Source organism: Phialemonium atrogriseum (assembly GCF_030411735.1).
Source record: "Phialemonium atrogriseum strain 8032-3 unplaced genomic scaffold QBC33scaffold_3, whole genome shotgun sequence".
Taxonomy (NCBI): Eukaryota; Fungi; Ascomycota; class Sordariomycetes; order Cephalothecales; family Cephalothecaceae; genus Phialemonium; species Phialemonium atrogriseum.
In genome coordinates, this window is record NW_026848140.1 from 1179117 (window position 1) to 1203835 (window position 24719).

Sequence of the window (24719 nt, forward strand, 5' to 3'; positions counted from 1 at the left end):
TCATAATCCACCCCCCCACCCCCTATTTATTTTCATCCCCTCCCCTTTCCCCGCCTTTCACCTCCCCGGCGTGGCCACAACATCAACGCTCCCCATTATCAGGCTCTCCAGCTCCCGCGGGTTGAGCGTGCTCCTCCTCCTCGACGCCGCCTTGTTCGTCCGCCTGGCCCGCTTCCTCGGCTTCTCGGGCGACGACAGCGTCTGCGACGACCGCGCCCCTTCTTCTTCCTCCATGGCGGCACCACCACCGCCCGCCTCGACGCCGCCGCCCCTCGACGCCATGGCATCCACATCCCTCTTGACCGGCTCCTTCCCCTCCTCTCTCTCATCCTCCTCCTCCTCCTCCTCCTCCTCCCGCGCACCGCCAGATCCAACCGACGACGTGGTGGTGGTGGCGGCGGCAGCAGCCGACGGGGGCGCGGCCGTGGGAGCGAGGGCGCCGGCGCCGATGGCGCGGCCGAGGCGCGCGGCCCTGAGCTTGGCGCGGACGCGGGCGGCGTCGGCCTCGCGCTCCGAGGCGGCCAGCTTGGCGGCGATGCTGGCCATCGTCAGGGGGCTTTGTGGTTGCTGCTGCTGCTGCGGTGCCGCCGCGGTGCCGGACCGGGGGAGGGGGAGGCGCGAGTTTGCGCGGCGGGGGGAGCGGTTGGTTGTTGTTGTTGTTGTTGTTGTTGTTGTTGTTGGTTGGGGAGGGGGTAGGTCTGTGCTCTTGTTGTTGTTGTAGTTGTTGGAGGTGGTGTTTGTGGTTGTGGCGGTGGTGGTGGATGATGAGGTTGTTGCCATGCTGCTGTTGCTTCTACTGCTGCTGCTGCTGCTGGGCGTGCGCGACGGCTTTGCGGTTGCGGTTGTGGTAGTGGTGGTCGCGGATGTTGTCTGGAGGGGTTGCTCGCCATCGGACTGCTTGCTGCGCGTACTTGCTGACCGGGGTGGTGGTCTGGCTGGCCGCCTCGATGCCGGAGTCGGTTCTGAGCGGTTTTGCTGCTTCCATGTCGGCCTTTGTTGGGTCCTCGTTGTCGCGGCGGTGGATGGCTTGGGGTGGGAGTCCTCGGCGTGCGTGACGAGCATGACGCTCTCGGGAGATGAGTCCTTCGAGGCCGGCATGTCGGCGGGCGGAGGGGGCATCTCGTCGTCTTCTGCCGGCCTCGTGGGCAGGGGTTGTTGCCTCTTTGCTGGCTCTGGTTTGGTGAGCTGCTCTGGTGGTGAGGGGCCTTTGGCCACCATTTCCCACGTGTTCTCCTCTACAATGGTGGTGAAATCCCCTGGGCGACTCCTCTTCGGGGGCGCAGCGGCCCCGCGGTTCCCCGCAGAGTAAGAGTCGCGGAGGGGACTCAGCTGAGGTGGCGACGGCAGGGGCGGTGAGTCCAACATGGTGGACTGCTGGAGGATCTGCACGTTTGGTTCCTCGACGTCGTAATCGACAACATCGACATCGTCTTCAAAAACGCTGGATTCCGCGTCGCTCATATCCTCATCCTCATACTCGGGCGCGGGGACTAGATGCAGCGAGTCCGCGGGGGTGGGCGTTTGCAGGATGCTGAGTTCCTCGGCCTCTTCCTGGACAGCAGGCAAGCGCAGGCCGAGGCCCAGCGCCGTTTCTTCCACGTCCCTAACCCGCACGGGGCTCAACCGTAAGCCCATCTTCAGCTCTTCCATGTTGACCGGCCGCCCATCAAGCTGCATCCTGCGTCGCCAACCATCGATCAGGTGCACCGCTTCCTTCCAGCGGCTCTCCATCTGCATCCAGCCTTCTCTCAGCCGGGCGATCTCCTCTTCCCGCATGACGACCTCCTCGATGGGCACAAACGACGGATTTGTCAGGATCGTCCGCAGGTGGTCGAGGACAGAATCGATCTCGTCTGCCATCTCCTCGGGACTGCCGGGGAGGGCAAGAGCATGGCCATCGGTCATGAGGCATGCGGCTTCCTGCTTATCCCAGCCGCTCATCTCCTTCAGTCTCTGATTCGTCCCCCGAAGAAGGCCGATGAGGCTCTCGTTCTCCTCGCTCAGGCCCTTAGCCAGCTCAGCAAGGAACGCGTTCGTCTCCATCCTCAAGTTGTAACCATCAGTCGCCGTGCCTCCGCGCGGCGTGCCATGGTCGAGCTCGCCGCCAACCTCGCCCGTGACGCTGATGGTCGTGATGCCCGAGTTCTTGGTGGCGCCCCTGGCGCGGCCGGCCTCGGAGACCGCCTTCTTCAGCCCGTCGATCTGGCGGTCGCGCTTGCGCACCTCGTTGGCGCAGGCCGACCGCGTCTGCACCACCAGCACCTTCGTCCGGGCGGCCTCCTCCTTGAGCCTCTGCACGCCGGCCTCGGCGGCCCTCAGCTGCGCCCGCAGCGTCGCCTCGGCCGCCTCGCCCAGGCTGACCTTGCGCTGCGCGTCGGCCTGCTTGTCGCGCAGCTGCTGGATGTCGTTGGCCTGCCGCAGCGACTCGGCCCGGAGCGCGCGGAGGGTCGTCGAGAGCGACTCGCGGTGCTCGGCGTCGCGCTGTCGAGGGGTTGGACGGGTTAGCAGACATATCTCCTCCGCTTTCTCCTGAACTTTCTGGCAAGTTTCTTTTGTTGGCCGCCGGAGTTAGGACTTACGTCACGTCGCAGAATAAGGTCGTTGACGACGCTCATGACTCGCCCCATGGTCGCGGCCAGCTCGCCACCCGTGTCGCCTGGGTTGGCGAAGTCGATGTTTTGTCCATCGCGAAGCAGACCGCGCGACAGCAGCTGGTTGTTGATGTACAGCGATGCTGTGCGCAGATTCTCTGACTCTATCATCCTCTGGGATTGGTATGGCTCATGTCCTTGCGAGTGCGCTGATGGAATGGCTGAGGCTGATGATATCCCGAGTCAATTTGATAGTAAGAAAATAATCAATGTTCCGTTTTGCAATCCTGGGGTGGTCGGCAGCGCAATCTGCATAGGGCAAACAAGGGTTGTGTTTATTTGGCGGGGTCGTTGCTGTGGTTACCGCAACCATAAATACCTGCCCAAACCAATACGGATATTACACCTTGTAACATTATTCAACCAAAGAATCAACGTGGCGCCTTACACCTAGAAACAGTTCCCGCGTAGGAGAGGGATGCACCAACATGTTACAAGCATAACATTCCACGTTATCGACGCATGTGTATAGGCTGTTAAGAGATGGTTTTCTAGAGCATCACCAGTGAACAGTTGTCACAAACGCCAAGAGCTGCCCACTCGACCACACGGCACACAGGCACTCGGCATGTTATTGAAACTTATTACTCTATAGCAGACAACTTTCTATCTGCTGTCCTCGAGTACCCATATGGCAACCTTTGCTTTGCTGTCCTCTGCAATCTCCGGGGAAAATAGCCTCCTCACTCCCTTTCAGACCACCCCTGTCAGCCACAGTGGCACGCCAAGAGGCATTCCTCGGTGAGAAAGGCAGGTCGTCCGCAATGCCTTGCTTTATGCAAACAACCATGTTCGAGTCAGCCGCTGCTCATAAATACAACAGGGAAACGGAGAAAGCAGAATAACTCGAAGGTACATGATATCAGAGTGATTTGAGAAGATTGTTTAGAGCGCGGTGTTCTTCAGCAGTCATCTCTTATCGCCGGGCATAACCCGACACAAGGTGCTTTGATGGCCCCGCGTGCGTCATCATAGTGTAGATGTGAAACTGAGTAGTGCAAGCAAGAAAGGAGTGGCTTACCCAGCGTAACCATATTATGCCAGCTTATAAGCCCAACCATTACTTTGTATGGTAGCGTTTGCCTTCCGACGACCGGCTGCAGGGCTCGCTGACCGCATTCGGTTGGGTATCGTGGATATTACCACGATTAGAAGACAGCCAGCAACCACGGCCCGCCAGCAGTTCAAACCTCTGGCCTGAACTTTGCCCTCTTCTCCCTCATGGCCGAGATCTTCTTCCTGTCCTCCTCGAACCGCTTCAGCAGCTCGTCCTGCTCGGCCTTCTTCCGCTCGCGCAGCTGGAAGCGGTAGAAGTTGCTCAGCTCCGCCTTCCTCTTCTCCGCCCTCTCCAGCATCTTCCTGCGGGCCTCCTCGGCCTCGCTCCTGCTGGCGGGCGCGGTCCTGCCCCCGCGCGTGACGGTGACGAAGCCATCCTCGTCGGGCTCATTGCGCAGGCGCTTGGCCAGCTCGGCCGCCTCCTGCTCGTGCCGGTTGAAGAGGGTGAAGAAGGCGTTGACCGACTCCTCGACGGCCGCCTTGTCCGGATACGACAGGCGGGCGTGCGCCTTGAGCCACCGCGACCCGAGGGCCGGGACCCGGCCCGACACGCCCTCGCCCCAGGTCGGATACCTCCTGGTCTTGTGGGCCTTGGCGATGGCCTTGAGGGTTCGCTCCACGCTCTTCTCGTCGGCGAGCAGCACGACCGCCGTGCCCCCGCTCCTCCTCAGCGGCCGGGACCACGTCGACGGTAGGCGCGCGGCGGCCTCCTCCTTCGCCTTCTCAGCCTCCTCGCCCTCGCGCTTTCGCTTCTTCGAGTGGGCGGCTAGCCTTGTCGCCTGCCCGGGCAGGAGTTCCATCTCGGACGACGGTGACTTCCGCTCGCCCTCAAAGGTTGCGCTCTCGAAGCGGCCGGCGCCCACGAGAGCGGTGAACAGCCCTCTCAGGTGGAGCTCGGTGCTATCGACTGGCACGTTTGTCAGGAACAAACTGCGAGAGTCGTCCTCGGTGGGGATCTTCGGTGCATTTCGCCGGACATAGATGTGATGGGTGACGGCGTGGGGATATGATGGTAGGGCTGGCACCGAGACTGGCAAGATGGAGAAGTCCCCAATGGTTGGGGGAAATGATTGTGGCATTTTTATGCCTCTGTTTCAGCAACACAGAACATCACGGACGACAGATAGGGTGCCGAGGTGGAATAGCTTTTGACGATTTGAAAGTTTTTTGCCCCACCAGATTTCAGCCTCTCGCAGCGCACTTTTGCCACAGTGGCTCTTGATTGGCTAGTGTACCTTTGGGTCACTGTAGCCTTCCGTAGGTATGAACCACAGCAATAACTCGGGTCATTGCTACTGATACTCTTGAAAGCATGGATGCCGTCGCAGTGAGAGGAATTTCAACCTTTCCAACTTTATTTGTGGGTCTACTAGAATCTAAGATAGCACCCGTCAGAGTCATGACCATATGTCCTGGCAATATCGATCAGAAATGTATCATGCCATGGCAATCCCTACCAAATCTAGGGTTGGCGACGGCCCACGGTTCTTCGGCCCTATACCTAGTTGCCATGGCCGGCGCCGTGTGGATCCCAAGTCGGGCTCTCGACGGCAATGATCCAGCAGAGCAGATCCAGTCCTCTATCGTCAACGATCTAGCTGCATGCTTAGAAATCCTCACCCCTGCTAATTACTTCCTTTACTGTAGGTCGCAAGAGGATCGTCTGAAAGCAGTTAGCAGGTGAAGGGAGTCCGACTGGGAACTATTTGGTGGTACTTACGTGCTCAAACTGGGCAGTGTACGAGCCCTTCTTATCAACCAACGGCGGATACGCTTCCACAATATCGTTGGCGACCAGGTTGTTCAACTGTGAACTCGCAGGTTAGCACTCAAGCCCCAGCGCCGATGGTTATCCTGCTTTGCTTACCCCGAGGAGATACTTCTCCTGACCAAGCCGGTCGAGATACCTCCTGCAAAACGGAAGGGTGCCAAAGTTCTTCTTGATAACGTTGAGGATCGACTTGGCAGACGATAGGCGTAAATCAACCTTGGACGCGTCGCCACGCAGGGCATAATGCGAGACCTCTCCTTCATCTCGCACATAGCCATTGCCTGTGCTGCCGAAGGTCTCGATAGCGAAGACATCGCCCTCCTCCATCTTGGTGGTATCGTGGCTCTTGACGATAGGGACGCTCTTGGAGCCGTGGATGCTGTAGTGGTTGATACTGTGGCCGTTGAGATTGCGGATGGCCTTGACGGGGTACGTCGTGCCTCCAATCTCGACCTCGTAGCTCTCCATGACCTCCTGGATGACTCCGCCTATGTCTCCGACCCGAACATCGATGCCCGCTTCCTTGACCCCGGCGTTGGTGGCATCCTTTACGGCAAGCAGAAGGTTGTCGTACTGGGGGTTGAAAGCAAGTGTGAAGGCGCTGTCAACGATGCGGCCGTTGACATGGACGCCAATATCCACCTTCATGACGTCGTCTTGTTGTAGAACCATCTTGTTTCCAGCGTTGGGGGTGAAGTGTGCCGCGCAGTGGTTGATGCTGAGCCCAGTCGGGAATCCCATGCCTGCCACCATTGCATCGCCCTCATCTAGACCTTGGTGACCAACTAGAGCCCGCACACTGTCTTCGATACCGTTTGCGATGTCCGTCAGTGTTTGGCCGGGCTTGATGCTCTTCTGAGCCCACTGGCGAACGTGTCGGTGTGCCTCGGCAGCATTGCGATAGTCTGTTAGGAAGTCGCTGTTGATGTTGTCGAGGTGCCGTTTCTCCTCGTTGGTCGTCCGATAGGTGTTCTCCCCGATATACTCCACCTCTTCGCCTTTAGGATAGTTCTTGCTCGGAAACAGCTGAGAGATCAGGACTCGCGGAGGATCGGTTTGCTCCGTAGGGTTCTTCTTCTTCTTCCTCGGCTTCCTCTTCTTCTTCTTCTTTGCGGCGCCTCCAGCAGGGGTAGCCTCAGCATTTTCCTCGGGTTCGCCTTCAGAGTCGTCGCTGTCGTGATCTACACCATTTTTTGCCGCGGCATCCTTGACTGGGGTGAAAGTCAGAGGCTGTAGTCTGCGGTTGTGTGTGACTGATACTTACCACTGAGCTTTTTGAGCTCCTCTGTCGGAGCTTGCTCCGGCATTTCGAACTTGATAGATTTTGGCCCGTGAACAAGTAAATGCCTTCCTGGGAAAGACGATTGTATGAGAGGGTTGGGTGGACAGGATATAAGGTTAAACGACTAACCTGTACCGTACCCCGCCATGATCAATTTTCTGTAGCGAGGGGTCAAGCGTTGCTTGGTGGCGCACCATGCCGCCAAGCCACACAGGCTGCAGGTCCGCCAACCTCCTGCATCGGCGTCATCCTGCGAAAGATGACCTCTAGAAACAACCAGGGATAAGAAGTAAATTCAGTTTCCATAACCCTCATAAGACCTATGGTCGCAGCGTCGACCAGCTCTCGAGATGAGGCATGCCATTCCGCTACGCCCCAATCCGCGCGACTCTCATTGTGCGTTGTGACCTCCCATCGTGTCCATCATGGACTTCCCGAAGATGGTTTCACGGCTCTCGCAGCCTCCGCGATGACGTCGATCACAATAACCACTACGAGACATTGAACGTCCACCCAGATGCCTCGCACACGGATATCAAGAGGTGAGCACCTCACGGCCCAACGCCGCCCCCCACGACCGCAACTACAATCAACCCTACCTACCCTTCGCCCTTTAACTAACCAACTCCCCTGCTTCCCGTCCCCAGATCCTTCTACGCCCTCTCCAAATCCCACCACCCAGACCACAACCCCTCCGACCCCCACGCGGGCCGCCGCTTCATGCGCATAAGCGAAGCCTACTCGGTCCTCGGCCACGCCGACAAGCGCGCCCACTACGACCGCGACGTCATGCGCCGGGCCCCCGGCGGCCACAACCACCGGCACCGGGGCTCCTACCACAGCAACACCGCCGGCGCCGGCGCCGGCACCAGCCCGGCCGGCGGCCGCCCCGCCAGCGGCCTCAGCCGCCGCCGCGGCACCTTCACGGGCCCGCCGCCCAGCTTCTTCCGGTCGGGCGGCTGGGGCGCGCAGGGGGCGAAGCGGCGGGCCGCGCACGAGGAGAGCACCGGCGGCGCCGGCGCCGGCGGGGGAGGGGGAGTGGGCGGCATGGGACCCGGGCAGGACCCGTACGGCCGCCGGGAGGAGGTGCCGCACTTTGACCGGGAGGCGCACGAGCGGACGCAGCGGAGGGTCGACGAGAGGCGGGCGAGGAGGATGGCGGGGCGGGGGATGACCATCGGGCCCGACACGGGCATCGCCGCCGGGTTCTTCCTCGTCAGCGGCGCCATCGTCGCGGCCGTGTTTTTCCCGTTCCTTGCGTTTGGGGGTTGGCAGAAGGGGAGAGGCGCCGGGCCCCCCGCCGGTAAGATTGGCGGGGAGAGGAAAAGGGCGGCGTAGGAGCCTGCTTGTAGCATCTATCTTATGTACCTAGCTATCTACCTTACCTTTGAACAGATATACATGAATCACATTTTCTGTCCTTGTACATGTACATGAGTGGATCAGAAGAAGACATGGCTGGCGTTCAGGATGCAGCACTAATCTACAAATAACACATCACCAACTACTCTGAGTGGTTTTTGCAATCGGTTCGTATTCACAATCACAGGCTAAGGTCTAATCTACACTCCAGACAAGCGCCACCCGAATGCGAAATTCGAAAGAATTATTACAGCGTGACTAAAAGCTCCATGGGTTATTGACCTAAAATGGATCCGTTCCAGGCCAAGATTCGGGGAATCGCGGCTCGCCTACGCATCTTAGGACTCGAAGGTGAAGCTGGTGCCGACCTGTGTTTTGGTTTAGCTACTGTCCACAACATTTTTCGTGGTTCAACGGCCTCGAGACTTACCTTGTGGGTGGCCTGGTCGAGCTTCTGGGTGTCGAAGGAAGCGCCAATGCCGAAGGTGACACCCTCACGGAGGAGGACGTTGTAGGCAACGGCGGCGACACCACGGTCGTTGATCTTGCCCTGTGTATCGCGCCCTCGTGTCAGTCTTGTCTAGAGTAGAGCGCCAAAGGGGGTGGATGAACAAACCTTGACGAAGGAGACGGGGTCCAGGCGGTACTTGCTGGCAACCTCGAGGCCGACGGTGCTTCCGCTCTTGGAGTTCCAGGTGGCCTTGGCGCCAGCCTCGACCTGGCTGTTGACCTTGTGGTAGTAGCTGGCAGCGAAGACGCTGAGGTTGTCGGTGGCAGTGACGGCAGCGGTGTAGGTGGGGGCGAGGTAGCCGACGGCGGCGCTGTAGCCGGTCACCTTGCCCTGCTGGACATCGTAGCCGGCGCTGGCGCCGGCGAGGAAGCCCTCGTGGCCGATGACGGCGTCGACGTTGGCGGTGGGGCCCTTGAGCAGGTCGAAGAAGGCGCGACCGTGGAAGTTGGGCTGCTTGAAGTGCAAGTTGAACTTGGCACCGCGAGCCTGGGCGGCGGGCAGGAAGGAGAAGATACCCTCGGCCTTCAGGCCCTTGGCCAGGCTGTCGGCCAGCTCAAGCTTGCTCTCCAGAGCGTTGGCAGTGTTCCAGGTCTGAGTGAGCGTCAAGCCTGTTCGATGGTAAAGCATTAGCAGTTGCACATAGCCGGGGACCAGCAGCGCCCTGAACTCCAGGGGGTCTCCATTGGAAAGGGAGCCCCCGATTCGAGACAGATGCAGTTGCGGTGGGTTGATGGAATTTTTGGAAGCACGTCGCGAAACACGCGGGCGCTTGGGGGCTGTGGGGGACAAAGCAGCTGAAGTGGTGACGGGGTCTCTACCCAATGGCTTCTCCGAGTATTTTCCCTCGATCTATACCATTGACGGAGCAGATTAGCTTCAAGGCTCTCGAGGCATCGCCGATGTCATTGGGCCGAGCACCGGGGATGGTGTCTCGGCAGGGAAGGGCAAAAACTTACCGCTCCGCTGGTGACCTTGTCGTGGCTGCTCTTGCCGGTCACCTTGAATGCAACATTGTTGGGGGTGTTGCTCTTGACCTCGAGGGTTCCGGCAGACAGGTGGTAAAAATCCTTGTTGAGGAGCTAGAGAGGCAGTAATTGTGAGTCTCGACACGTCGCGAAATAGGAGTGAATTGCGGGAAAAGCTCGCAAGCTCTCGAGAATTGGATCCTTAAACGTACGTCATTTGCCGACTTGGCAATATCCGCAAAGGCCGGGACAGACATGATGACAGTGGGATTGAGTAAAGGAGGTAGGAAGATGGGATGATTATAGAGTTACAACTGATGGGGGAGCCGCAAGAGGAGGTTGTCGGTTGGAGTCTTCGGGTTATGTTGGAAATGAGGGAGGGGGTCAATGCGCTGCCGAAGAGTAACAGATCGAAAAGGTGTTGCGAATTCTGTTGATTGGTAGGCTGGAGCCACGGGCTGGACAGTGGACCCCGAATGGATGCACTCAACTTCACCATGCCGACGGGACTCCAGTAATGTTGGGCCTGTCTCCACTACCTAGGTGGGTAAGTACCTAAGTACCACCGGCCTACAGCTCAATTTGAAAGTCACGATGCCCTCGAGCAATTTCAGCGGTCAAAGATCCAGGATCAGCCCCAACAAATCTACCCAAGCCTTGATAATTTTGAGATCAATGGCTGAAGTTCTACGACTCAATCTGATTTATAAGAAGTCTCCATATATGATATATATATGTACCAAACAGTTGCATCCAAATTTCCATTCCAACTTCGCTGTCTATCCCATCGCTGCCCTCTTGATCCCTCTGGACGCCCCCGGCATGACGAGATAGCCGGAAATGCATGAGAAATGCTAGGTACCTGTGCGAATCCCTCCTCACGCGTCCTCGTACTTGGCCTGGTGGATGGAAATCGCTCTGAGCAGCCAGTCAGTAACCTAATCTACATGTTGCGGGAGAACATGACAAAAAACATACCTGCCACTGGGGTCTGTCTGCGCGGACCACTTGGGCGTCCACCTCATGACCGTCGAAGCGCATGACGGCGGGAAGTGTTCGTCAAACATGCAGCGGTACCAGTACCTATTCGGAGGGTTAGCAATCGCGCCCAAAAAATGCATTCAGGCAAGATGCTTCAACTGACGCTTCCTTGGTGTCGGGGATATCACTGCCCCACTCGGGCTTCGGGTTCTTCATCATTTCATCAGTGACGTGGATCTCGGCGTGGTCCTTCAGGGAATCGATCCAGCCATAGCCGACGCCATCTGAGAACTGCTCCTTCTGCCGCCACAGAATCTTCTCCGGCAGGTACGGCTCGGCGTCTGGGTCGTCGGACGTGTCGAAGGCCTTGCGCAGGATGTACTTCTCGATCCGCTCCTTGGTGATCATCTTCTCCTTCGGGTCAATGTCCATGGCGACCTCGAGGAATCGCTTATCCAAGAAGGGAACACGTGCCTCCAAGCCCCAGGCGGAAGTGGACTTGTTGGCCCGAAGACAGTCGGCAAGATGTAGGTTCTTGACTCGGCGGACGCACTCGTCGTGGAATTCTGCCCTGTCGGGTGCGTTGTGGAAGTACAAGTAGCCGCCGAAAATCTCGTCGCTACCCTCGCCACTCAGGACCATCTTGATGCCCATGGCCTTGATCTTCCGCGAAAGGAGGTACATGGGCGTCGAAGCACGGATGGTCGTGACGTCGTACGTCTCCAGGTGGTAGATGACATCCGACAATGCGTTGAGACCATCCTCGATAGTGAAAGTCATGACGTGGTGCTTAGTGCCGAGGAACTTGGCAACCTCGAGAGCGGCCTTGTTGTCGGGAGACCCGGGGAGACCGATCGAGAACGAGTTGAGCTGTGGGAGGAAGGTCATGGTCGACAGCTGGTTGTCATCATCGATACCCACTAGGCCTTCGCCACGGTCCTGCTCTTCGGGCTTCTGCTCTGCGTCCTCGCCGGCAGCTTCCGCCAATTTCCGGAGCCGCAGGGTTTCCCGCTGCGCAATCGAGGCGACCAGACTCGAGTCGAGGCCACCGGACAACAGAACACCGTAAGGGACCTCGGCCATCAATCGTTTCCGAACAGATCTCTCCAAGGTCTCGCGGAGGAGCTTCAAGTCCAGGGGGGTGTCGGGAGTCTTCGAACCATCCCACCACGAGGGTTCAAAGTACCGTGTCCTCTCGTTGGTCTTGCTGTCGAAGATGTGGCCCGGGGGGAAAGCCTCGATCTTATCGCAGACCGGGTGCAGGGATTTGAGCTCGGAGGCAAAGTACACAGTGCCGGGTTCCTTGGACGACCAACCTTGGTAGAAGGTGGTGATGCCGATAGGGTCTCTGGCGGCGATGGTGCGATCGAGGTTCTTGTCGTAGAGGACGAAGGAGAACATGCCGTCGAGGTATTTTGGCGCATCGATACCATACTGCATATACTGCGGCGATCATCAGCATACTAGCTCCCACTGGGGCTGATTGCTGGGCAGCGGGACTTACCAGGGGGATGATGACTTCACAATCCGACGTGGTCTTGAAGTGGTAGGGGTTCGTCAGGCCCTTCCGGATCAGACGGTGGTTGTAAATCTCGCCATTGACGGCGAGGATAATGCTCTCATCAGCATTGGTGAGTGGCTGAGCTCCGCTCTCTGTCTCGTTGTAAGTTAACCAGGTCAAGGCATGGAAGATTGCTGAAAGCAACATACCGACGCCGACGATGCTGAGTCGTTCATGGCAAAGTACTGCGAGGATAAGGTTAGCCCCCTTGACATGAGAAGCAGGGTTCGCAATCCGAGTCCATCACATACTCGTGTTGTTAGAGATGACACTCCCGCCTAGTTATTGGTAGATATGGTCAGCAAAGGAGGCGCCGCTTGTTTGCTATGTTGTGTCGCATGACTCAGATGTGGATGTAGATGCTCACTCCAGTCAGGTCCCCTATGCCGAATTCTGCAAGATCCGAGTCAATTGAGCTGTTCCATGGAGGATTTGGGGTTCGATTGAGGGGATCACATACGCCTTCGAGAGCCGAAGAGCAGTCGGCTTGAACTTTTTGACGTCTGGATGACTGCTTGGATTTAGCTGAAGTTCAATTGGCGAGGGGCAATGGCGGGGCAGAGAGTCAAGTTGCCCCTCCAAAAAAGATTAACACATCCGCGATCGCATTCTTGATACCGTGGCAAAAGGCAGGAATATTTTTTAAAAAATCGAAGACACTCACCAGTGACAGGCGAATATGCCACACATTGTGAATGTGTATCTTCCGTAGCGGGTAGAACTTCTTGGGACTCGAGGAGTTTCTGGTGTTGAGATGCGGATCCTACAGCCAGTCGGCGCCGAGGTTAGGGAACTTTAAACTTAGAACCACGTATCGGAGCGTGTAAAGCACAGGAACCGGTGATGCTTGAGCAAGAAGGGTGAATGAGGGAGGAGGGACTTTGGAGATATTGGAGGGACGGAGGAAGAAAATAGTCAAAGAGTCACAAGTCCGCAAAATTGTTTGCAGTCCCGAATTCTGCCACCTAAGGTTAGATAGTGTCTACAGGTATACCAGAATGACACATACCCTTTCCTCAAACAAGCAGCGGAATGAATTTTGTTAAGCTAAAGAGGCGTGTGTCTAGGCTAGCTAGCCCTGCCCCTGGGTCCTGTCGTCTCGCGGGAGTCACATCCTATGGCCGATGTCGGATATCCCATCTATTGGCTGGGAGGGTGGTATTTGGGGCTCCATATTACCTAAACCGGGCTGATAAGAGATCTAGATTTGGGAGGCGGCCACGCTTTGCCTTCGTCCCGCGAACCCGAATCCACGTGAGGCGAGTCCTTGCATTTACGAAGAGACCCTGGGAAGGGGAGGCGTAATAGAAGAAACATCATTGGGGGGACCAGAGCCGTAATCATGATGCAGCGCGGGATTTCCACTCCCACCGCTATCTAATTGCGGGGGAGACACAGAATACGGCTTATCGATGGAGGTAAGTAAGGAGGGGGCTACGCAGGGCATCAGGGGCAGGCATCAAGCGCGGGGTGCATTCAGTCTGTGGCTTCTGGCGTGGGGACCCTCTCTTGGACCAACATCTCGTTGCAAGTCACACATCCTTCTATAATTTCCTCAGCGGGGTTGGAATGGAACGATGCAAGCGGCAAGACCGGATCACGTTGTCCTGCCTGCCCTCCGTGGTGGTAGTGGTGGTAATAGGGAACCCAGGATTATGGACCCAGGATGGATCCCAAGCAAATCTTTCTGTAGATTGCAGCATTACCAGACCTTTCGTATGGCTCCTCGCATGGCACGCCGAGCTATGAGCCGTCCCCGGCCATTTAACTCCGAATAAAGCAAGAACCGTCTTTGGTATTCCATGAACTCCAGTGCCTTCATAACCAGATCGTCAATGCCTAGTGTGCCAAACCGCCCTTCACTTCAAACTCCCCGACGGCAATGCCCTCTATGGTGCAGGATTCTCGCGCACAACGCGCTTGATGCGCTTTTCGTACTCGGCCCGGTCTTTCTTGAAGAGGTTGTATGCCTCGGCCTGCGCCGGCGACTCGGGGTTTGGGTCGTTGAGTAGGTCCTGTACGCCGAGCAGGATTTGCTTGATGGTAATAGCCGGCTTCCAGGCCTCCTCTTCGTTGAGAATGGATAGACACACGGTCCCCGAAGGGTAGACGTTCGGATGGAAGAGCGGGGGGACAAATTTGCCTACGGGGGTTGTTAGTCCAGCCCAGCAGCCAGCGGCGCAAGAATCTCTCGCGGGCGTGGAGGCGGAGTTGGAGGCGGACTCACACTTGGGGGGCTTCGTGGGATATTCTGCATGATAGTGACAACTTCGATCAGCAAACTGGGTCCTCATAGTGCGCGCAGAGGAGACGGAGAAAGGGGAGGGCGCACCGTCAGGGAAAGTCATCGTCATCTTGAACAGTCCACCTGCCCAGATTGTCTTATCTTTGCCCGGAATACCACACTCCCATATCTTGAGATCGAGGACCCCTTGAGGGGTGCGCTGGGGTTTCGCATAGAAGCCGAAAGGATGATCCTTCCGCCATTGCTTGCTGCAGGTCAAGAGACGCGTCAGTCAGGCCGTTTGACAGGCGAGATGGCGAAGCAAAATCCACAGCCGGGTTATCTCTTACCGCTCCTCCTGAAGACGGTTCTGACACAGAGCCATGGTTGATGTAGAGCTCTGCCAGTCGCCGATGCGAGGTAGAATCCCTAAAGTTGGAGATCCGGATTCAGGGCGTTGACTGGGGATGGCGCTGAGCAGTGAACAGCGATAGGTCTATGCACACCCTGCAGATAAGCGGGGTGGATGGAGAACCGTAGGGGGGACTTGAGGGAATGGCGATGGAAGCACTGGGAAGGTGGGATACCAAATGGATGAGGCGAATCGGGAATTTTGACGCCGCTTTTCTTCAGGCCTTAAACAGGCGGGCAGCTGCCTGGCTTGGGTGGCCTAGATGGCTGTGACTTGGGGCACTGTGGTAGCTCGGCATGTTGGTAGTTCGGCATGGATGTTAGTGCTACCTAGGTATCTCCCTACATACCTAAGCGATGGGCCTCGGATGTCAGCTTACCTAAGGACAAGATGGAAGCAGAATGAAGGAAGCTGTGATGGTTCTCACAGGCCAAAGAAATGACAATCTCTTAATTTATTGAATATCTCAGATAGAAGTAGGCAGCTTACCTAAGTACCTAGTAGTTCATCCGTAGACAACAACTTGTCAGCAAAGTAGAAGGCGCCTTCAAGAGCTACACTGAAAAGGAAATTATTCCCCTTAGCCCAGCGCTGTGTGTAGTTGTGGAGGGGCAAGCTCCAAATCGCACATGCTTCCAGCTCCATTTCCCTCTCAACGCCCTCTTACTACTGCATTGCTTACCCGTGCTTGAGAAAGCAACTGCAATCCGAGGCCACAACATTTCCTTTTCGATATCTCCTTTTTGGCGCCGCACTAGACCTTTCTCTGGTCTTTTTACATCACCTTCAGACGTGGGGTTCTCTTCGATTCCTTTGCCACAAGACCTTTTATGTCCACCTGGAGTTCGTCATGACAGACACAAAGGCTGGCGACGTCAGCCAAGAGAGAAAGGATGACTCTCCGGAGAAGCAGAACCAGGTGCCAGTGGAAGACTTTGCCGATGTGCCTGACCCGGATGAAGACGACCTTGATGATTTGGACGGCATGTACCCCTGATGTTGTCTCATAGGTAGACTTAGAGATCTAACAGCCTATTCAGATATGCTTGACGAGTTCTCAACTGTGAAACTCGATGAGAAGAAAACAGAAGTACTGTCGGAGCCTAGCCAGCCAACTGTAGCCGGTGCCGCAGAGGGAGTGAAGATGCCGAGTATGGACGACATTCTGTCCGATGATGACTTCGCAAAGCAACTCCAAGCTGGAATGGCCGATCTTCTAGGCGAAATAGAAAACTCGGTTAGCCTCCCAGAGATAGAGTGATTATTCTCATGAGCTGATAGAAATGCAGACGGAGATGAAAGCACAGTTCGAGAGCATTTTCAAAGAACTGGACGGGGCTGCGGCCGCGGCCGCTGCCCCAGCCACTGATTCGGCGCCAGCTTCGCCAGCAGGGGCTTCCAGCAGTGCTCAAGCAGCGGAAGCGGCGGCCACAGATGCCTCTTTCCAGGATACCATCCGCCGCACAATGGAGCGGATGCAGAACTCTGGCGAGCAGGCCACCGCTGCCGCCACTGCAGAGGGCTCGGATGACTTTGTGGCAGAGCTCCTTAAGCAGATGCAGGCCGGCGATCTCGAGGGCGAAGGCAACGACGAGGAGCTTTCCAAGATGCTCTTGGGGATGATGGAGCAGCTCACTAACAAGGAAATCCTCTATGAGCCTATGAAGGAGCTGGACGACAAGTTCCCGGACTGGCTGGAAAAGAACAAGGATAAAACCTCAAAAGAGGACCTGAAGCGATACGAAGAACAGCAGGGCTTTGTTAGAGAAATCGTCGCCAAGTTTGAGGAGCCAGACTACACAGATGAAAATGCCGCCTATCGAGAGTATATCGTCGATAGGATGCAGAAGGTAAGCAAACTGATCCCGTTATCTGGTCGCTGAGCAAGCTTGCTAACACATACACTTTTAAGATGCAAGCTGCTGGCTCTCCACCAGCAGATCTAGTCGGGGACATGCCTTCTGCACAAGAGGCATTCAATTCCCCAGATGAATCATGTAACCCGCAATGAAGGGCCATTTGGGTTGGTGCTTGGTTTGCTGGAGACCCTTGTCCAGCTCTGAATCTCAGATACCTCGCGAATTCTAAAGATTATACATGGAATTTCCATTGCGTCAAAGCACCCCTGAATCCCCCAACGCCGTGTCCCATGATACCTGAACTCCAGCCAGATTTGAGGCCAATGCAATGCTTGATACACAATCCTAAGCTTCAGCAAATCTCAAGACATATCCATATCTTGTGAGCAAGCCATCTCCCGGCCTCTTTTATAGTGTGGATTTTGCAGCGGGTCTTCTTGTGCAGCAAAATCCATGAACAGGGAGTCGTAATCGTCGTCGTCTGAGAAAGACGGCGAATCCGTCCTTGGGTCCACCATTTGATTGCTTGACGGCGGCGTGTGGGGCATGGACGAGAGCAGGGCCTCAAGCTCCGCCTCTTCCGCCCGAGCGATGTCATCGATCATCATGTCGTCGTCTCCGTCACCGCCAGAGGAGAAGACGGCATCGGCCATCTCCTCCTGAAGTCGCGCCGCCTCCTCGATGTCCTCGTCGGTGCCGAACCGCGCCAGTTCCTCCTCCTTGGCCTCCTGCATCTCCCTGTTGAGACGCCACCACTCCAGCTTGAGCAACTACTCGCGGCGTTAATCAGTCAGTCAGCTAGCTCAACAAGAACCCGACATCGGTCGGGGCGTGTAAATGTGGGGGGACGACGAACCTCCTGCTCACCCCCCCTCCGCTCCCACTTCTTGTCGTCCGCCCTCTGCCGCACGTCCCGCATGAACAGCCGGCGCCTGCTCTCCTGCGCGTCCTCGCGCCTCCGCACCACGGGGTTCGGCCGCGGCGTCCGGGTCGCGAACCGGAACTTGGACGGCGGCGCCGGGATCGGGGACGACTGCGTGTCCGAGTGCTGCTGCTGCTGCTGCTGCTGGCTCCTGGGCAGGCCGTTGGGTTCGCGCGGCGAGAGCGGGCCCGCCGACGGCGGCGGGGAGTAGGAGGGAGCGCGGATGGGAGACGAGGAGAGCGGCGAGGACACGGCTGGGCGATGGGATGGGCGGCGGCGGGCATCGCTGCTGCTGCTGCTGCTGCTGCCGCCGAATGAGAAGATGGGGGCTTGCATTATGACGGACATGGCCGGTTGTGAAAGGGACGCGCAGGGTGTGGTGCCTTGAGCGGATATTCGAGGTTCTTGGACTCTGGATGTAGGTAGATAGGAGTCGTGTCGAGTCGTTTTACGAGTCGTTGTATGAGTCGGCGTTCGTGGCGGGCGAGACGCGCTTTTGGCGGGACTGAGACGCGCTACTTATTAATGTGGTGGGTCCCCGACCCAGACCCTTGAACGTTCATGTGGGTCTGTCCAATGGCATAGTACCTGCCTAGGTACCTATGCACCTAGCCTAAGTACCTAGGTTGGATGGATTACAACCAGGTACTTGCAGTCAGAAATTCAACAATTGCTACCTGGGCATATAAACTGGTCATGCCTACAACGCCATGGCAAACAAGGCGGGTATATTATAGTGGAACATATTGCTTTCCCATTCAGCCATCATTCATATAGCCTCCCTTTGCTCAACTGCTGGACATCTGCTTTCTGTCCAAGGCTGATTTTGCCGACCCCATCGCAAGGCCGGACGTCTCCTAGGCGGACCGTCACACCAGAGAGCAGCCTCGCTCTCTCACTGCCACTCAGGGTGCTGGCATGTCCGGGGACGTTGAGGTGAGGATTGTTGTATGTCAGGCCCATCAGGGGGTCGAAGACGTCCGGGGCTCGCGTTCGACTGCCCAGGAACATCCCTGAGACCCCGGTGATGAGGAGCACGGTTGACGAGAGGATCAGCACAGCGACCCACGCGCGGTCCGGCTTGTATACCTCATTGAAGGTCGTCACCTTTGCAGTGGTGTTGGCTGCGACGAATGGCGCCATCTTGTTGCTCGTCTGGACCAGCATCCCAATGTCGTTCGGGACCGAAGAATCGTGGTTGATAGCCTCTGACCCTACGATGACTCCGTCTGCGGGGATATGGGGGAGTCCGTAGACTGACATGTCGGATTTCGGCAAGTCCCCCGTGAAGCCCGAGGGCGCCATGAAGATTTGGAGGGCCGTGTTGAGGAGCATCGTCGCGCGGTCTGCAAAGATTTGCGGATCCGCCAAGCTTATGTTTACCATGCTCTTGAGAGGGGTTTGGAAGGCTGGTTTTGTGGGACTGCTGTTGCTGTCGTTCATAAACAGGTCGGAGGAACTCGACACTGTCGACGAGTACGAACTGCTTAGGACCGAGATCATGTCCAGAGCAGAGGTACCCCACCAGTCGAAGGTCGTTATGTTGGGGTGCCGATGGTCTGTGGTTGAGACTCGGACCCGTTCTGCTCTGCAACTCCCAAAGACGCAGCGTATGTCTGCCTCGACAAAGTGCTGGGTCACCGTGCACATCACTGTAGACATGCCGGTCAAAGACGACCCCTCGCCGGTCGTGCCAGAGTCGAATCGGATGGAGCGGGCTCCCGAGTTCGCCACATCTGCCAACTCTGCGGCGTCGGGCTGGGGATACGGAGGGCCCCAGAGCATCCTCTGTCGAGTCTGCATTATCGTGTTGTTTTCGCTAGTACGCGAGTTTTGGAATCGGTTGATACAGTCTGGGCAGGTGATTTCCAAGCCGGCGAACAGTCTGTTGGTCACGTTATTGATACGAGGCGGGCCAAACGATCGGTGTGATGCAGCCGCGAGCGCGACATAGACGGACTCGACGGTGAACTCGGCGACGCCTTCGGTGGGAAGGTTGACGATGGGCAGGCCGAGGAGAGAATAATACGACTCTACCGAGGTCTCGTTGCCGATATCGATCCAGCCGTCTGGGTCGGCCATAGACGAGTTCAACTGGTCCACGCGCGGTATCTTTATATTTCCCCAGTTGTCCACCGGCCCTCGCTTGATGGTTGCGGCTTGCATCAAGGCGGCTTCGTACAGAGTCGGCATGGTACTCGGGATCCCTGCAGCGTCCTTTTCGACGTCATTCTCCGCCATCACGGCCTGGAATGCGTACACGTTCCCCAGAGTACCAGTATCGAGGTATCTGAGATCCTGGGTCGCGATACTGGTCAAGTTGGTCCGGTATACCAGCCGCAACGCCGCTTGGCCGCCGAGCGGTGACAAGGCCCACAAGATAACGAGACCCGATGCGACGACGCTGACTTGTCCCAGCTGCCATTGGCTGATAACGGCGTCGAACATGGTCTTATTGTTGAACAAGGGCCAAAGAGTCTAAGGCCTCTCCGTCAGCAACGAGTCTTCCCCCAGCATCGGGGGGCCGCGGATGATCTCACCGAGATTTGCGAGCCACGCTCTGCTCGAAAGCGCCCAATCCCTTTTAGAGCTCGCCCGATAATTGCTGCAAACAAAAGGGGGTAGATGGTCGGCGCCTTCCTCGTCGTTAGCATGAGCGCGTCTTCCCGTCGGCTAGGCTCTTGGAAGGCTTACAAGCTTCATTGCCTCCTCAAAGCGAGATCCCAACGATGTCTCAGTCGAAGTATCCTCGAGGCGCATCGCCATGATGGCCAGACCTTTGCCCGTATTAGCTGATTGCAGGGTAACTTGCTCCACTCAATGTATGCGCACCGAGAAAGGCGAGAGTAACCAGGATGAGGAGCGTATCCAAGACACCGTTCAAGACATTGAAGATGATGGATTCACGAAGGGCCATGGGGCCACCAGGCCAGCTGATAGCTTGGTAAGACCCAAGATCGGTCGACGTGGCCAAGGGACCCTTGGGCTCGTCATGATCCGGAACGTGGTGGTTCTGGCGGGTATGTATGCCATCCTCGTTCTGCTCATTCTGGGTCACACCATAACCGTAGTAGTTCTGGTGGGCATGTATGCCATCCTCATTCTGCTCATTCTGGACTACACCATAACCGTGGTGGTTCTGGTGGGCGTGATTCTCATTGTGCTCATTCTGGATTACACCATAACCGTGGTGGTACTGTGCTGACCCATAGTCATAAATAGGTGGTTCTGTAGCCATGTTCGGGCTTTGGCGATGGTAGGCGTGAGAGACAAGGACCAACAGAGCGTCCAGAGAAACATGAGGCTCTGATCTTATCTTAATATCCTTGAAAGAGTTGGGCGGCTAACGTGTCACCCTAGTCGCGCTATAACATTGCGGCGCAGCCCCTGATTCCTGAAGGATTCAAATGCAACCATATTAGGCCCCGGCATATGCGGCTTACACTGCCAAGGGTGTGGATTTCCAATCAATATGGGTCAAAGCGGACAGGGGTCGGGTTGCGGCAAGTCAGGGCAGAGCGCGAAGCCCAATCAATAAGCAACCTCTGTGGCGTACATATAACTGGCTATCTCTCTCTCTCTCTTATACAATCAGCTCTTCCTTGACTCGGGGTAAAGTGAGATCTGACAGATCTATAACAGTTCTATTTGAGGTTTTTTTGCTATCATAGGTTAGATCCCCATTGGGGCTACATATTGAAGCGTACTAGAAAAGAAAGGAATGGAAGGAATTCTCGCGCGTGAGAGGGCGGCTGAGTATCCCTGATTCCGTGCCCCTGTAGCTCTTCTTCGGTTATGCAGGAAGAGCCCATTTTACTGCCAAAAGCAGGCCTGACTACATTCATCTCTGAGTGGGTCAACTGGCGGGGATCTTCGTGTACTTTTTACCCACGTCTAATTGTTGATAGTTAGTGTAGGCGACCTCTCCGAGAAACTTTAGTCTGCAGGTAACATTTCCGTCTGCGGTCGAGCTTGTTATGTCAGGATCCAATGGCTAAATCCCATATTTCTCGTTGAATTATTTTCATCATTTTCAATACCGGTTCATCAATGAAGCCCACCCGGAATATCACGATTAGGGGGTCCTATTTGGGTTGCATCTCAGGATACCCCAAGAGGTTGTCTTTGAAGAAGGCAGTTCCACAACACATCTTCCAAGAACTCTACGCAAGAAAGAGAGAGACGCCTTGTCATGCCAATTACTACTTGCCCTTCGAGACCAAACTACTAGTTAGGGAGAGAAACTTCCCTCTCACTTTGATGGTGTTGGACAACATATTCTAGTGTGATCCTGAGGCTGAGAGTTCAATGGCAAGATACAAATAAATAGAAAAGAGACTTATGAAATTGACGTTACCTGGTATTCATAACCCATCGTAAACAACTGAAAGAAAAGGGGGGGGGGGGGGGGGGAAGTTGGTTGCGTACCCTACATTTCCACTCAGGGTCGCCATCTGCTATTGTTTTTTAGGTAGGGCGAGGAAAGAAAAGGGAGGGAGCGTGTGCCTGAAATTGAGGTCAATTCCTAGAGTTTTTTATTTACATGCCTTGTGGGAAAACCGAGAGAGAGGTGGTTGCAGATATTAGGGTTGATCAACCATCTTGTGCGATGAGACTTCAGTCTGTGCGGCTCTTCCCAATCAAGGTTTCACCACTTTTACGCGCATTGTTTCCTCTTTTACTACCACCGGTGGCCACTACTATGGCACCAGCAAGCAGACCATTGCAGACCAGACGGCAAAGGGGGCGGTGGTCGTGTTGGATATCGAGATGCAAAGCATCAAGCAGATGAAGGCAAACTCCGGCATCGATGCGCGCTACGTCTTTATCAAGCCGCCGAGTTTCGAGGGGCTCGAGGCCCGGCTTAGGAGCCGGGGCACAGAGAAGGAGGAGGACATCCAGAAAAGGTTGGCCCAGGCTAGAGTCGAGCTTGAGTACGCCGACACGCCGGGCGTTCATGATATCATCATTGTCAACGATGATCTCGAGAAGGCGTATGAGGAGCTTGAGGAGTTTGTATATGGTCCAACTAGTGTAAGTGGATATTAAAGCGTTATTATTAAAGTACTCTAGTGGTTCTAGCTCTCCTTTGTACGCGGGCTCTCCTAAGCAAATTTTGGTGAAGGACAATAGTTCATCTTCTGCCATTAGCTCGGTGAGGCGTTATCCCATCCCTCTCCGTGGGAATGTGTTGCTGTCGCTCTCTGAACCACAAATCAGAGTACGAACCTAGGATGATGAGCGGGAGAGTATAGTGAAAGATGGACACGCCTGCGTGCCTGATCGGAAGGACGAATCCTGCGCATGTGCAACCATGCCACGAGATTGTCGACGTGGCCTTGTTAGCTTTTGCTCAGCCCTAGAGTCGTAGGAGCTCAGCCCTGGAAACGGAAATGGAATTTTGTGCGCTTTGTAATTCGTCTCAGAGCATGGACTTATGAAGGCTCTGCCATCTTACCACTCATATTGTCTACCATATCCAGGATCGGCAAACCTCATTTAAACGAGGCCTCAGATAAAGTGCAGCTCAAGAAGAGAAGGTCGATACATGAAGTGTGGAAATTAAATAAGAACAGGTTCATTTGGTCTTAGGCTGTCTTGCTTCCTCTGGTTGCAGGCCGACTTGAAGAATCTGTACTCCAAAAAGGGGCTTCCCTGGATTTTTGGAACAGCATCCCCTTGCACCCCGAGCTACGCTTGATCAAGGAGGAGGTAAGAACCGGTACACCATGAGCCCGGCGGGATTCTGCTCGGCCAAGGCTTGGTGAGAGACTCAAAGCCTAAGGTTTGATGGCTCCATTGGAACAAGACCTCGTTGCATGTCTGGTGCACTCTCTTCTGTGCCCAGCCGAAGCCTGTATTTCTCATCTACCACATACGTTTCCAACCGAGAACCTATGGCTACACATGGCATTATGCTCACTCATTTGACAGGCCCCTAGGCATCTATCGATCGGTGAAAGATTGGCCAAGAGCCTGGTGCTCCCACGCCAACAGCGATTCCGGGGTACCCACTGTTGGGCCAGATATCGCCACAGTTTCGATGGCAATCGATCTTGCTCGGCGCCTTTTCGGTCGGCAGATTCTCCCTGAGTTAGGAATCCAACCAAAGTCGGTTCAAGTTGGACCCAACATCCCAGCCAGGAAACTGTTGTGTAGAGTGAAATGTCGGTCAACACCAGGAGAGTTGTCTGCTGACAGGATTTTGGAAAGGTGGTGTCTATCTCTGGGTCTTGACCGCAAGTCCAGCGTTCAAGACGCAGCGCCATGGCATGGGGGGTGTGCGGTGGAGGCGCCCTTGACAAGGTAGCACTACCTAGCATGGGTAACACTGCTTCGCAGGAGGGTTGCCGCGCGGTGATGACCAGTGGCGACGGGGAGAAAGCATAGGCGACTGATTTGTCAAGAAACTGGCCCGTCGCTTGTTTGTTGGCCAAGAACTATTGGCCGGTGTCTTAGATCAAGAGACTTCTGAAAGGGTGTGACATAAGTAGAGGGAAGCCGAGTAGCCGGATCACACAGGCCTAGCAGCGGAAAGCGTTATGCCGACATGGGTAGGCTGAGTGTAACTATAGCTTGAGAAGTATGTAGCTATGGGACGTCGTTCGATCGTTATCCTCTTGGAAGATCTCTGGTCTGGCAAGGCGACAATTGACCACGTTGTTCACCCGGGTGCTTCCCCAGTTCCGTTTTGACAAGCCTGTCCAGTTCCGAATAAATGAAGATTTCCTTCTCGAGTACAACGAAATAAAAGGCGTTCAATCTATTGGATGATCGCTCATCCTATGCCCCTGAATCTTTCCAAGAAGAGTCGCAGAAATCGGGATCTGAACATGGTAGAACGTGGAGTCCAGCCGGACTCGACGCAACCTCGAGAGTGGGGGTTGTGGGATCATGCAAAGCTGACATGCCGTCACCCGTCGGTGAGTTTCCCAAGTTTCGCAGCTAAACGACTGACGTAGACAGGGATTATCCAATGGCAGCCACAGGCGCGGGTGGCTGCAGCGCCGCGGATTATGCGCTCCTGTTCCTGGACGACGCATATGGCAAAGCACACGAGCGTTGGACGGCCAGGGTGACGCCCCATTACTGTTAGGGCAAGGCGACTAAAACACTCGGAAGTTGCCTTCGGCTCGACCAACGATGACAACAATGGCTAGCA

At 55.9% G+C, this 24719-nt stretch overlaps 9 protein-coding genes across 9 annotated transcripts; 2 read left to right on the plus strand and 7 right to left on the minus strand.

The window, feature by feature from the left end:
* Window positions 1-54: 54 nt before the first annotated feature.
* On the minus strand, window positions 55-2884 carry QBC33DRAFT_485529 (Afadin and alpha-actinin-binding-domain-containing protein; the record flags this gene model as incomplete). The annotated part of the gene is made up of 2 exons (XM_060425406.1): window positions 2580-2884; window positions 55-2481 (listed from the first exon to the last, which is right to left on the minus strand). The coding sequence occupies exons 1-2, from the start codon at window positions 2760-2762 to the stop codon at window positions 58-60; spliced, it is 2607 nt and encodes an 868-aa protein (XP_060287349.1). The 5' UTR covers window positions 2763-2884.
* A 754-nt stretch (window positions 2885-3638) lies between these two features.
* Window positions 3639-4867, minus strand: QBC33DRAFT_233692 (ribosomal RNA-processing protein 7-domain-containing protein). The gene has a single exon (XM_060422857.1). It carries the CDS (start codon window positions 4784-4786, stop codon window positions 3836-3838), a length of 951 nt encoding a protein of 316 aa, XP_060287350.1. The 5' UTR covers window positions 4787-4867; the 3' UTR covers window positions 3639-3835.
* QBC33DRAFT_526962 (peptidase M24, structural domain-containing protein) lies at window positions 4853-6895 on the minus strand. Its single transcript, XM_060426941.1, has 5 exons — window positions 6743-6895; window positions 5575-6689; window positions 5428-5514; window positions 5165-5370; window positions 4853-5083 (listed from the first exon to the last, which is right to left on the minus strand). The coding sequence occupies exons 1-4, from the start codon at window positions 6783-6785 to the stop codon at window positions 5314-5316; spliced, it is 1302 nt and encodes a 433-aa protein (XP_060287351.1). The 5' UTR covers window positions 6786-6895; the 3' UTR covers window positions 4853-5083; window positions 5165-5313.
* A 94-nt stretch (window positions 6896-6989) lies between these two features.
* Window positions 6990-8180, plus strand: QBC33DRAFT_566588 (uncharacterized protein). The gene is made up of 2 exons (XM_060430461.1): window positions 6990-7302; window positions 7408-8180. The coding sequence occupies exons 1-2, from the start codon at window positions 7118-7120 to the stop codon at window positions 8096-8098; spliced, it is 876 nt and encodes a 291-aa protein (XP_060287352.1). The 5' UTR covers window positions 6990-7117; the 3' UTR covers window positions 8099-8180.
* A 280-nt stretch (window positions 8181-8460) lies between these two features.
* QBC33DRAFT_444709 (uncharacterized protein) lies at window positions 8461-12830 on the minus strand (the record flags this gene model as incomplete). Its single annotated transcript, XM_060424286.1, has 12 exons — window positions 8461-8490; window positions 8553-8672; window positions 8739-9224; window positions 9590-9700; window positions 10573-10681; window positions 10743-12022; window positions 12084-12236; window positions 12294-12325; window positions 12392-12418; window positions 12508-12533; window positions 12601-12651; window positions 12805-12830. The coding sequence occupies 12 exons, from the start codon at window positions 12828-12830 to the stop codon at window positions 8461-8463; spliced, it is 2451 nt and encodes an 816-aa protein (XP_060287353.1).
* An 850-nt stretch (window positions 12831-13680) lies between these two features.
* Window positions 13681-15130, minus strand: QBC33DRAFT_526977 (sumo conjugating enzyme). The gene is made up of 4 exons (XM_060426942.1): window positions 14715-15130; window positions 14473-14633; window positions 14368-14391; window positions 13681-14283 (listed from the first exon to the last, which is right to left on the minus strand). The coding sequence occupies exons 1-4, from the start codon at window positions 14747-14749 to the stop codon at window positions 14030-14032; spliced, it is 474 nt and encodes a 157-aa protein (XP_060287354.1). The 5' UTR covers window positions 14750-15130; the 3' UTR covers window positions 13681-14029.
* A 186-nt stretch (window positions 15131-15316) lies between these two features.
* On the plus strand, window positions 15317-16985 carry QBC33DRAFT_526982 (Pex19-domain-containing protein). Its single transcript, XM_060426943.1, has 4 exons — window positions 15317-15759; window positions 15817-16013; window positions 16066-16626; window positions 16689-16985. The coding sequence occupies exons 1-4, from the start codon at window positions 15627-15629 to the stop codon at window positions 16785-16787; spliced, it is 990 nt and encodes a 329-aa protein (XP_060287355.1). The 5' UTR covers window positions 15317-15626; the 3' UTR covers window positions 16788-16985.
* On the minus strand, window positions 16829-18113 carry QBC33DRAFT_233815 (uncharacterized protein). The gene is made up of 2 exons (XM_060422858.1): window positions 17492-18113; window positions 16829-17405 (listed from the first exon to the last, which is right to left on the minus strand). Exons 1-2 carry the CDS (start codon window positions 17903-17905, stop codon window positions 16998-17000), a joined length of 822 nt encoding a protein of 273 aa, XP_060287356.1. The 5' UTR covers window positions 17906-18113; the 3' UTR covers window positions 16829-16997.
* A 209-nt stretch (window positions 18114-18322) lies between these two features.
* QBC33DRAFT_445247 (uncharacterized protein) lies at window positions 18323-20474 on the minus strand (the record flags this gene model as incomplete). Its single annotated transcript, XM_060424315.1, has 4 exons — window positions 18323-20035; window positions 20098-20193; window positions 20252-20334; window positions 20390-20474. The coding sequence occupies 4 exons, from the start codon at window positions 20472-20474 to the stop codon at window positions 18323-18325; spliced, it is 1977 nt and encodes a 658-aa protein (XP_060287357.1).
* Window positions 20475-24719: the final 4245 nt, after the last annotated feature.

Bases quoted from the DNA above. Each gene is read 5' to 3' on its own strand.
- QBC33DRAFT_233692 (XM_060422857.1), bottom strand. From the start codon at position 4,786: ATGCCACAATCATTTCCCCCAACCATTGGGGACTTCTCCATCTTGCCA.
- QBC33DRAFT_526962 (XM_060426941.1), bottom strand. From the start codon at position 6,785: ATGCCGGAGCAAGCTCCGACAGAGGAGCTCAAAAAGCTCAGTG. The intron at 6,690-6,742 runs GTAAGTATCAGT...CTTTCACCCCAG, and splicing joins GGAGCTCAAAAAGCTCAGTG to TCAAGGATGCCGCGGCAAAA. The intron at 5,515-5,574 runs GTAAGCAAAGCA...GCGAGTTCACAG, and splicing joins AGGAGAAGTATCTCCTCGGG to TTGAACAACCTGGTCGCCAA.
- QBC33DRAFT_566588 (XM_060430461.1), top strand. From the start codon at position 7,118: ATGCCATTCCGCTACGCCCCAATCCGCGCGACTCTCATTGTGCGTTGT. The intron at 7,303-7,407 runs GTGAGCACCTCA...TCCCGTCCCCAG, and splicing joins TCGCACACGGATATCAAGAG to ATCCTTCTACGCCCTCTCCA.
- QBC33DRAFT_526977 (XM_060426942.1), bottom strand. From the start codon at position 14,749: ATGGCTCTGTGTCAGAACCGTCTTCAGGAGGAGCG. The intron at 14,634-14,714 runs GTAAGAGATAAC...CTTGACCTGCAG, and splicing joins AACCGTCTTCAGGAGGAGCG to CAAGCAATGGCGGAAGGATC. The intron at 14,392-14,472 runs GTGCGCCCTCCC...ACTATCATGCAG, and splicing joins GACGATGACTTTCCCTGACG to AATATCCCACGAAGCCCCCC.
- QBC33DRAFT_526982 (XM_060426943.1), top strand. From the start codon at position 15,627: ATGACAGACACAAAGGCTGGCGACGTCAGCCAAGAGAGAAAGGATGAC. The intron at 15,760-15,816 runs GCATGTACCCCT...CAGCCTATTCAG, and splicing joins CGACCTTGATGATTTGGACG to ATATGCTTGACGAGTTCTCA. The intron at 16,627-16,688 runs GTAAGCAAACTG...TACACTTTTAAG, and splicing joins TCGTCGATAGGATGCAGAAG to ATGCAAGCTGCTGGCTCTCC.
- QBC33DRAFT_233815 (XM_060422858.1), bottom strand. From the start codon at position 17,905: ATGTCCGTCATAATGCAAGCCCCCATCTTCTCATTCGGCGGCAGCAGC. The intron at 17,406-17,491 runs GTTCGTCGTCCC...CGCCGCGAGTAG, and splicing joins GGAGGGGGGGTGAGCAGGAG to TTGCTCAAGCTGGAGTGGTG.